Genomic DNA, 12021 nt, shown 5'->3' on the forward strand with positions numbered 1-12021 from the left:
AACCAACTGCCACTCGCACTGTTTCTTCTCATTGTGCCTGCAGGAATGCATGTTAGTGTATTACACAAGCAAAGAGAACTAGTTGGAGGAATGTGATTAGAACTTAATGGGCCCACAAACAAATCCAATTAGCGGGTTTTGTCTTGTGTGCAATGCTGGGTGATGACGAAGCAAATGTGCATCTCAGCTTTTTATTGGCACAGTCCACAATATCCTGCCGCATTTTGGCAAATCTTCTCAGGGAAGCCGTTTTATTTTAGACATAGTAACCGTTTCTGAAGATGATGATGAACTGCTTCTAAAATTAACGCTTTAAATTGTTGGTCTTATTCTTTTTGCACTACAAAGGGAGAGGGATGGAGTGGGTGAGGGCACAAGCACACTCACAAGGGACCTATTACTTCTGTTTCCATGGTAACCGCTGCTTGGTTGCCTCGTCGCCATAGGAGCCAGGTTTCCTAAGGAGATGTGTATGTGTGTGTGGGTGTGTGTGTAACCAACAGAGGTCTTGTTTTCACCCCACAAAGCGCTGCATTAACAAAATGTGTGGTTTTCTGTAAAGCCTAAATAATGTGAAATGTGTTTTATAGCATTTTAGGCCCACACTGTTACACATCCCACTCTACAGGGAGCAGTTATTTATTGGGTTTATTATGGTGTTACCACTGACTCTAACTCCCTTGTGTTGTGAAATGTGAGTACAAAATGTAATATTGTCCTGGATATGTTTATGTCTTGGTATAATATATTATGGAAAATCGTTATGCCCTTTTTCATCTTTTATAGTATACATTAATCATATTTGCTTCTGCACTGCAACACCTAACCATTTACTGTGTGTTTCTGTACATTTGTTTATATCTACTGCATGTGTGTGTGTGTGTGTGTGTGTGTGTGTGTGTGTGTGTGTGTGCTTGTGGTAGAAATTTGCCAAGGGCCAAACGCTGCTGGACATGGTGTGTGGCCATCTGAACCTGCTGGAAAGGGACTACTTTGGCCTGACGTTCCAGGACCCCGACAGCACCAAGGTCTTGTTGACACATTCACATACTTAATTGGGAAGATATCACTTTGCAAGTCTGCACTATTGAAATTCACACGAGCTGGCGACTGATGCATTGTATTAGGAGAGTGCTTAAAGGGGAACATTATCACAATTTCAGAAGGGTTAAAACCATTAAAAATCAGTTCCCAGTGGCTTATTATATTTTTCAAAGTTTTTTTCAAAATTTTACCCATCACGCAGTATCCCTAAAAAAAGCTTCAAAGTGCCTGATTTTAACCATCGTTATAAACACTCGTCCATTTTCCTGTGACGTCACATAGTGAAGCCAACACAAACAAACATGGCGGAAAGAACAGCAAGCTATAGCGACATTAGCTCGGATTCAGACTCAGATTTCAGCGGCTTAAGCGATTCAACAGATTACGAATGTATTGAAACGGATGGTTGTAGTGTGGAGGCAGGTAGCAAAATGAAATTGAAGAAGAAACTGAAGCTATTGAGCCATATCGGTTTGAACCGTATGCAAGCGAAACCGACGAAAACGACACGACAGCCAGCGACACGGGAGAAAGCGAGGACGAATTCGGCGATCGCCTTCTAACCAACGATTGGTATGTGTTTGTTTGGCATTAAAGGAAACTAACAACTATGAACTAGGTTTACAGCATATGAAATACATTTGGCAACAACATGCACTTTGAGAGTGCAGACAGCCCAATTTTCATCAATTAATATATTCTGGAGACATACCCTCATCCGCGCTCTTTTCCTGAAAGCTGATCTGTCCAGTTTTGGAGTTGATGTCAGCAGGCCAGGGAAGCTAGGGTCGATAGGGGGTTTAGCTCGCTCGTCTGCGGGAACAAACTGCCGCCATTGCTTGCCGTGCTAGCGAGGTCCTATGTCCCTGAATTGCTCACACACTCCGGCAGATTCAATGGGGGTCTGGCGGCAGATTTCTTTGACTTTATCGTTGGAAATGCATCTGCTTTGAGTGTCGCAGGATATCCACACATTCTTGCCATCTCTGTCGTAGCATAGCTTTCGTCGGTAAAGTGTGCGGAACAAACGTCCAATTTCTTGCCACTTTCGCATCTTTGGGCCACTGGTGCAACTTGAATCCGTCCCTGTTCGTGTTGTTACACCCTCCGACAACACACCGACGAGGCATGATGTCTCCAAGGTACGGAAAACAGTCGAAAAAACGGAAAATAAGAGAGCTGATTTGACTCGGTGTTTGAGAAAATGGCGGATTGCTTCCCGAATTGACGCCACGTTGTGACGTCATCGCTCCGAAAGCGAATAATAGAAAGGCGTTTAATTCGCCAAAATTCACCCATTTAGAGTTCGGAAATCGGTTAAAGAAATATATGGTCTTTTTTCTGCAACATCAAGGTATATATTGACACTTACATAGGTCTGGTGATAATGTTCCCCTTTTTAACCATTTGTTTAGAGCAGTGGTTACTCAAATGTTTTTCACTAAGTACCACCTCAGAAAACACCTGGCTTTTCCAAGTACCACCATAATGACCAACAATAAAATACATTAGCGTTGTATGCTTAAATATTTATTTAAAACAAGGCAAAGCTTTTATTTAACAAGTATTTTTAATTATTTTGGCCACTGTAACATTACACACTGTTTGAACAGTAAGACTGTGTTTGAATATCTAATTAAGTGATTCATTGGCGTACCACTTGATGGAAGCTGCGTACCACAGTTTGAGAATCATCGGTTTAGAGGAAATTGTGTTAATTGTATTGTACTTCAGCTAATGTGGTAAAATATACGTGTTAAGTTATGTTCTTTGTGTTTAATCGGAAAAAAAAATAGGCCTTGGAGGGAACATATAACAAATATGTCAATGAAAGGATAAACAAGGGGTTCTAAATATTTGTATTTAATCTACTGGAAGGTTTGAGATTACAGTTCAGATTTCACACGTTTTGAGCTTATATGAAGTTATTACTTCCTTCCTATTTTCTGTTAAGGTGTGGGGTTTGAAATTGCTGCCATTACCTAAATTGTTTGTTTGATTGATTGAGAAGTTTATTGACATCTTAAATAATTGAATCCATGTAATGCTTTAAAAAGGCAAATGGATGGCACAAAAAGCCAAAAGGCTTGTTTCCATTGTGGTCCATAATAAATCAATAGTTGATAGTGCAGCACCAAATTTTAAGAAATAATACATTTACAAATAGTCCAACGCCACATAATGTGCCTAACTTGGAGCATGGTTTTGTATTAGCAGGAGCAAATTACAGAGGCATGTAACAGAGACGTGACAAGACTTAAATTATAATATAGATGGACTATTATGTAAAACATATATACTGTATTAAAATAGATCAGCATAAAGACATTGATATCAAGATAAGCTCTTATTTAGTATAACATTATTGCCTGGTTATTTTTGCCCGTGTAAATTTGCAAATCACTTGGTTTGTTCTTAAGGCAATGAAAATAGGATTAATAACTCAAAGTGCAAGACGTTGATTTCAGACTCCAGTGACTTAAAATGCAAGACATAGAGTTTAAAAATACTATCAGATAGAATGGCCTTTAACAAAAAAAGACCCATGAAAGCTGATGGTGACATTAAGCAGAAGGAGCTACAGTACATTCGATACATTCATACTTTGTAGCTGTAATATTGATGTTTCCTGCCTTTTATAGAGACCTTTGTCCACCTTTTCTTAAACCCTTTGTCCACATTTTCTTTGTAGCAGGGATATATTTTTCCTTCAACAAAGCGAGGCATGAGCAGCAACTTAAGAGAAGCACTTATAATGGGGGCTCTTGAAAATATGACTGAAGGTTTTTGCTGATGTCAAATCACTCAAGAAAGCGTTGTCTCCTTTTTCTCTATCAGAGTTGGTTGGATCCTTCCAAGGAGATTAAAAAGCAAATTCGTGGTAAGTGCTGAATAGAGATAAGGGATCCACACATATTGTAACAGATGTGTGTGTGTGTGTGCATGTGTATAAGTCTGATTAAATTATGAACGTGACGGCTTACTTGAAGGCAAGATAGGTCAGTTCATTATTTAAAAAAGTAAACACCATGAGACCAACACTTACAAACTAACAATTATCAAGCGGTACAGACTTCTTGGCTAATACAACAAAGTACCTATAGGAGGATGGGAGGTGAAAAGGTCAATTCATTTGAGTGGAGGTGAACTAAAGGCTAAACATGCTGGCAAAGATTCCACCGAGCAGTAAATGTCGGTTTAGTTCAGTACATAATAGTTGGCCTCACCATGTAGGTTAGACATTTAATTAAATGGAATTGATGGACTGAGGAACTTATTGATTTACATATTATTCATAATGGAATGGAAGAATCTCCCTCGTAATGATTTAAACTCCTGTTTCAGTGTCAGCAGAATAATGCTGCCAAAAGATCTTGTCACAGTGAAGGTCTTTATGGATGTAGCTTGATTTCCCATAGCTAACGAGAAAACAGCAACTAACATGTTGAGCGTGAATAAAGAATGCTATCGCTCTATTTTACATTGATTGTTTCAACAAAATAATCAACACAATTGACCAAAATCTTACTTGCTGAGATGAACTGAACAGTTATGGAAATATAGTAAATTATCTGTATTTAAAGAATAAACATGTTATGCTAATCTGTCCGCAGTTGGCTCCTGGATTTTGGGATTCTCTGTTAAATTCTACCCTCCGGACCCATCTGTGCTCATTGAAGACATCACCAGGTTGGTTTAAATTTTACACGTTTAGGTTCACTGCAGTTGTTCAAACCCTACAGGATTTTGTGATCGTACCAATTCACACAAATTCAACCAATCCCTGCAAATGATGCCGAATTTTCAACTTTGTCCAGCGGATTAAACATGTGACAGATCCAGAGTGTAAGGCCCTTAGAAAGATCATGTGTGGTCCTGTGAAGGACACATAAATAATAAAGCATATGACAGGTAGGGGTACAAGGATTCATCTTTGTTGCTGAGAACACATTACACATTACAGTGTTAACCTTAATACATTCATAACAAATTCGTAAAATCACAAGCTGATGCAATGTGAGAACATCGCAACTTTAGCGCAACTTTTTGTAAAAGCTGCTTTGAAATCAGGCAATAAAAAGCCTGCAAAATCCTATGGGGAGTGGTTGCTCAAACAATATTCAACATACTGTGGCTTGGATTGTTACAGAGAAAGGACACATGGGCAGAGTAATCCACTTTAACGAACAGTAGAGTATTACCATAAAGTCAGGCAAACTAAACCAAATGCTTAAAGTCTGATTGTCAAATTTAATTTGAGCAAGATCATTCCAAGTCTCACCATATGCTCAAGCTAAATTGAGCCAAGGCCTTTTTTGGGTCGCACACTATCACGTTGAATATTGCCTGTCATGTTTTGGGTTAGGTTTTAGCCCTAAGGCTCTGACAGATGGCCACTACAGTTGGCGCAATGACCAGGTGCTCAAGGCAGTTGCGAAGAGTTGAGCTACAGTCATCAGCATCAGCAGACATACTCATGCTCATAAGAAAGGCTTTTGTGAAGGCTTGAGAGAAGCGTTGTGCATTTACAGAAATAACAACAGGTCTACTTCACACACCTTCTGACTAGCAGCTGCAGGTTGACGTGGGAAAGCAGCTTCAATTCCAAGCCTAAATAGCAAAAATATCACTCTGGCCAGAAATGATCATCACCTTTTTGAGGTCTCAAAACATCTGTTCATGGTGACCTATTAGAGATTGGCTGTCGAAGCTTCGCTTAGTCCTCCCTTGGCCGGGTGGGACAGGAGCAGCCAAAAAGAAGACTTAGGAAATACAATTGGCAAGCAAAGCCGCAGACAAAGCCACAAGAAGGCTTTGGATAAAGATACTTGATCCGGGCTGCTGCTAGGACGCAGGTCAGGGCTTGATCAACCCCGGCTGGGTCACCTGGGTGAGGGTGGAGGTTGTACGACCTGTCTCTGACCTCAGGCTACAACACTGAAGATACGACCCAGCACATACAGGAAATGTTTTGTTTAAGTATAGGATTTGGGCTCTTTCAAAAATATCTATTTATTTGTTTCAATCCAGGAGGAAAATTAGTGCAAGATGAATAACACAATTTATGCAGATATTTAGATCAAGCACTTTGCTGTATTTCTGTAGCACGTGTGGATATATTTCACATACTCCCATCTGGTTTACTTTCGACATGTCCCACTCTATTTTCAAGTATTTTATTATTAAGTAGAATAGCTACGATTACATCCACAATCCGGCAGCAGGAACACATCTGGTTTGGAAATAAACACATGAGAATGTAACCGCTCTGTGTATTTTTGATAGTGCATTCCATAAATCCAATACACAGTCCAGATGCAGATGTTCGTCACCAATCCAAGAACATCTAATACTAACATAAAATGTATGTTGTTGTTGGCTACCAATCGTGTAGGTCCAATAAATAACAAATATTTGGCATTTAGCTGATTGGAGCTGTGGCCGGAAGGTAGTTGGTGCCTGTCGTGGCGGTAATCCTAGAACCCGTTGGTGGACACCGGCGGTGAGGGATGCCGTCAAGCTGAAGAAGGAGTCCTATCGAGTTCTTTTGGCTCATAGGACTCCTGAGGCAGCGGACAGGTACCGACAGGCCATGCGGTGTGTGGCTTCAGCGGTTGCGGAGGCAAAAACTCGGACATGGGAGGAGTTCGGGGAAGCCATGGAAAACGACTTCCGGACGGCTTCGAAGCGATTCTGGACTACCATCCGCCGCCTCAGGAAAGGGAAGCAGTGCACTATCAACACCGTGTATGGTGAGGATGGTGTTCTGCTGACCTCGACTGTGGATGTTGTGGATCGGTGGAGGGAATACTTCGAAGACCTCCTCAATCCCACCAACACGTCTTCCTATGAGGAAGCAGTGCCTGGGGAATCTGTGGTGGGCTCTTCTATTTCTGGGGCTGAGGTTGCTGAGGTAGTTAAAAAGCTCCTCGGTGGCAAGGCCCCGGGGGTGGATGAGATCCGCCCGGAGTTCCTTAAGGCTCTGGATGCTGTGGGGCTGTCTTGGTTGACAAGACTCTGCAGCATTGCGTGGACATCGGGGGCGGTACCTCTGGATTGGCAGACCGGGGTGGTGGTTCCTCTCTTTAAGAAGGGGAACCGGAGGGTGTGTTCTAACTATCGTGGGATCACACTCCTCAGCCTTCCCGGTAAGGTCTATTCAGGTGTACTGGAGAGGAGGCTACGCCGGATAGTCGAACCTCGGATTCAGGAGGAACAGTGTGGTTTTCGTCCTGGTCGTGGAACTGTGGACCAGCTCTATACTCTCGGCAGGGTCCTTGAGGGTGCATGGGAGTTTGCCCAACCAGTCTACATGTGTTTTGTGGACTTGGAGAAGGCATTCGACCGTGTCCCTCGGGAAGTCCTGTGGGGAGTGCTCAGAGAGTATGGGGTATCGGACTGTCTGATTTTGGCGGTCCGCTCCCTGTATGATCAGTGTCAGAGCTTGGTCCGCATTGCCGGCAGTAAGTCGGACACGTTTCCAGTGAGGGTTGGACTCCGCCAAGGCTGCCCTTTGTCACCGATTCTGTTCATAACTTTTATGGACAGAATTTCTAGGCGCAGTCAAGGCGTTGAGGGGATCTGGTTTGGTGGCTGCAGGATTAGGTCTCTGCTTTTTGCAGATGATGTGGTCCTGATGGCTTCATCTGGCCAGGATCTTCAGCTCTCGCTGGATCGGTTCGCAGCCGAGTGTGAAGCGACTGGGATGAGAATCAGCACCTCCAAGTCCGAGTCCATGGTTCTCGCCCGGAAAAGGGTGGAATGCCATCTTCGGGTTGGGGAGGAGATCTTGCCCCAAGTGGAGGAGTTCAAGTACCTCGGAGTCTTGTTCACGAGTGAGGGAAGAGTGGATCGTGAGATCGACAGGCGGATCGGTGCGGCATCTTCAGTAATGCGGACGCTGTATCGATCCGTTGTGGTGAAGAAGGAGCTGAGCCAGAAGGCAAAGCTCTCAATTTACCGGTCGATCTACGTTCCCATCCTCACCTATGGTCATGAGCTTTGGGTTATGACTGAAAGGACAAGATCACGGGTACAAGCGGCCGAAATGAGTTTCCTCCGCCGTGTGGCAGGGCTCTCCCTTAGAGATAGGGTGAGAAGCTCTGTCATCCGGGGGGAGCTCAAAGTAAAGCCGCTGCTCCTCCGCATCGAGAGGAGCCAGATGAGGTGGTTCGGGCATCTGGTCAGGATGCCACCCGATCGCCTCCCTCGGGAGGTGTTGAGGGCACGTCCGACCGGTAGGAGGCCACGGGGAAGACCCAGGACACGTTGGGAAGACTACGTCTCCCGGCTGGCCTGGGAACGCCTCGGGATCCCCCGGGAGGAGCTGGATGAAGTGGCTGGGAAGAGGGAAGTCTGGGCTTCCCTGCTTAGGCTGCTGCCCCCGCGACCCGACCTCGGATAAGCGGAAGAAGATGGATGGATGGATGGATGGCATTTAGAATTTAGGCTCTGACAATGAACTCAAATGGACAATGGACTCAAATTCCACTTTGGATTGACAACAGGCTGAAAAGTGTTAAAAGAAGTATTGTAATAAAGATAGAGTTGAAACAAAGAACATCACAGAAACAAAGTAGAATGAATAATTATTCATAAGAACATGGGCTGCTAAAATATTTGGTTATTTAAAGAAGGAAAATGTGAGACATTTCTGAAGTGTGCAGTGCTCTAATATCACGCTGCTTGAATTACTGGCTTTGTTGACTTAATTTTTTTCTTTAGGTGAGCCAAGGAGCACATTGGTTATTTGAACACACTGAATTTCTCACTGGTGTTGGTTTCAACCACTAAGAAGCATGGCTGTAAATTTTGGCATAATTAGCAGTAAAATTTATGATGTATTTCCTGCTGAGATTAAAGGATTCCGGTCTTTAAGGCAATACGTTTGGATTACTGTGAAATTGTTTCTGGGTGGAGAATTCATTAAATTTACTCGGCCAAAATTAAACTACAGCTGTGTTGTTAAATAAGAGAAAAACACATGCTAGTCGTAGGTGATATAACAGCTTAAAACTTGTTTTTTTTTTTACAATGATTATTGAATCCAGTTAGGTTCCATTGTGTTTGTTTCTTTCACTGGTCACCACATGCATGTGTAGTAGTAACCTTCTGGCATGCAATATTAACAGTAAGACTCCATGATCGGTTGTTCCCATGGCGCCCAGCTGCAATATAACGTTAAGTAATTTAGTTTAATGACTTCTAGTAAACGTAACACATTAAAAACTCACATTGGAAAGTTTTTGACTTGTGGCTGTGCATTTAAGTTGGTTTAATTTAGTAGATGTGACCATCAAACACGTGCACAAATTATGCAGTTTTCCTGCAGCAAAACATTTGACATTTACAGCAATAGTAGTGCTATTGGTATAGTGCAGGGCTTCACATAGCTGACTTTCAGCTGGTGAAAGATCAAATCATCATCATGCCCCATTCACAACTGACCCATACTGTACATGGATATATGAAAGTGAAATACCGTATTTTCCAGGCTATAAAGCGCACGGGTATTTAAGCCGCACCTATCCATCCATCCTTCCATTTTCTACCGCTTGTCTCTCTCAGGGTCACGGGGTTGCTGGAGCCTATCCGCAGAAGGCGGGGTACACCCTGGACAAGTCGTCAGGTCATCCCAGGGCCAACACAGAGACAGACAACATTCACATTCCCACACTAGGGCCACCAAATTTTAAAAGAAACAAATATGTTTACATATATTAGCCGCACCGGACTATAAGCCGCAGATAAATACCGGCACAAAATATATTTGTAACACGGCTGATCAAACAACACAGAAGTCATCGTCCTGGACCCACAAGCTGTGGAAGATAGCTCTCCAATCAGCTTAACAGACTCAATAACTCCATGGTGATGTTTGGTGAATTTACAAAACAGAAACAATACAAAGAGAATGCCATTGTTAGTTAATATTACTGAAACATCCATCCATCCATTTTCTACCGCTTATTCCCTTTGGGGTCGATGAACAGACACTTGTAAATGTGTTAGCATATTCGCTCATGCTAAGAACGCTAGCTTGATAACATTACGATAGCACAAACAAATAAGCATGAAAACACTCCTACAGACATCAAACATGGAACAGTTTAGTAAGTATGAATTGGTTTAGTTATATTGGAAAACTTACAAATGTTGCTTGGAGTGATGAATGAAGAATCCTTCCGAGCAATACAACGCTATGGATTTTCGCTTCAAGGCACAAAACAGGACGTTTATTTATTAGCAAAAAAACTTTTCTAAATGAACTGCATTGTTTTATAATCCGCAGGGTTGAAAGCTTTGGCAAAAACATAGCTTTTACTATCAGAATACAGTCCATGCCCATATTTATCTACTGTATATTATTTGGGTAGGGCCTTTTTTTAATATCGCAATATTTTAAGGCCATATCGCGATACACGATATATATCTCGATATTTTGCCTTAGCCTTGAATGAACACTTGATGCATATAATCACAGCAGTATGATGATTCTATATGTCTACATTAAAACATTCGTCTTCATACTGCATTAATATATGCTACTTTTAAACGTTCATGCAGAGAAGGAAATCACAACTAAAAAAATCACTATTTTTTTCATATGGTGTTGATCTGGAAATGTTTGCCCCGGCATTTTGATGGTGTGGGCGTGTGGCACCGAACGATGTTGACGTGCGGAGTAAGCACTGTTCATAGTCTAGCGGGTGACTTTTCTAATGATGCTACATATTAGCAGTGTAGCCGAGTGTCTTGGGTTCGCCTACTTATCTCATAAAATAATAAATAATAAACAGGAGACATTAGAGCAGGTTCGGTAGCCACCGCTTCTTTAACGTCAACATCACACACCTCCTTCCACAACCACAATGCTACTTTTTATAGCAACGCTTTTGCCCCACACTTGACAAATTACGGTTGTCTGTTCGACATCTTCCCACTTGAAGCCAAACCACCGCCAGACGATGAACCCTCTGCTTTTTTTCTTGGGAATTAATTCTTCCTTCATTTGTTAACAGATTCGCAACTTCTTTCTCTCGTATTACCGCTAGCATCACAGCTAACGTTACCCATGCTGCTACCTCTCTGCTCGGGGAGGGCGTATACGTATGTGACGTATGACGTGACAGTATGTGACGTGTGTAAGTAAGTGCGCTTACTGTCTGTGAGAAGGAGACACAGGAAAGAGCAAGTAGAGCATGTAGTTTAATGCATGCAGCTAAAAGCAACTGCGTGAGAACATAAACTCGATATCATTTTCTATATCGCACAGAGACAACCCCGCGATATATCGCGTATATCGATATATCGCCCAGCCCTACTTGTGGGCCACGAGTGCCCCCTCGAAGGCCACCAAAAAGTATCAGTTTCTCAGCTGTGGTCCGTATGGTCTGCAGAGGTACTCAGTTGTAATACACATGTCCACCACTTGTGGCAGTAATGACAATCTCATCCATCCATCCACCACTTTCTATCGCTTGTCCCTATCGGGTGTGTGAATGTGAGTGTGAATGTTGTCTGTCTGTGTTAGCCCTGCGATGAGTTGGCGACTTGTCCAGGTTGTACCCTGCCTTCCACCCGAATGCAGCTGAGATGACAATCTCAAAAAAACTGAAAAAGTCTGGAGCTAGAGTTATACATTTCTTAAGCGCAAATATTATGACTATAGTGGTGAAGCTGTATTTTCATTTATTCTTAACTTTTATGGACAGTTGACAGCAGGAAACATAAAAAATATTATTCATTATTATTTTGTAAGCATTTATTTTAGCACTGTGTGATCGTATTAAAAAAAACACACTATCAGTTTTTCTGAGTCCCTTCTTTTGCAGTATTTTTGATTAGTATTTATGTTAATGATCACCCTGACTGAAGCTTTGAAAATAATCTTGGTGTAAGCACATTGTTTCGTATCATTTGACAAGCTACTGTTCGTATATTAGATATAGTTGTTGAATTTGATTAAAATCATGA

General features: G+C 42.2%; 1 protein-coding gene across 2 annotated transcripts in view; it reads left to right on the forward strand.

Moving 5' to 3' along the window:
* Positions 1 to 12021, forward strand: part of LOC133573231 (band 4.1-like protein 1) — a 92617-nt gene that overhangs the window by 47885 nt on the left and 32711 nt on the right. For both annotated transcript variants that reach the window (XM_061926037.2, XM_072912951.1), the window contains exons 4-6: positions 924 to 1028; positions 3883 to 3925; positions 4659 to 4734. In XM_061926037.2, the coding sequence (XP_061782021.2) occupies positions 924 to 1028; positions 3883 to 3925; positions 4659 to 4734 (224 nt within the window). The remainder of the gene's footprint in view (positions 1 to 923; positions 1029 to 3882; positions 3926 to 4658; positions 4735 to 12021) is intronic.

Source organism: Nerophis lumbriciformis, linkage group LG01 (genome assembly GCF_033978685.3).
Source record: "Nerophis lumbriciformis linkage group LG01, RoL_Nlum_v2.1, whole genome shotgun sequence".
Lineage (NCBI taxonomy): Eukaryota > Metazoa > Chordata > Actinopteri > Syngnathiformes > Syngnathidae > Nerophis > Nerophis lumbriciformis.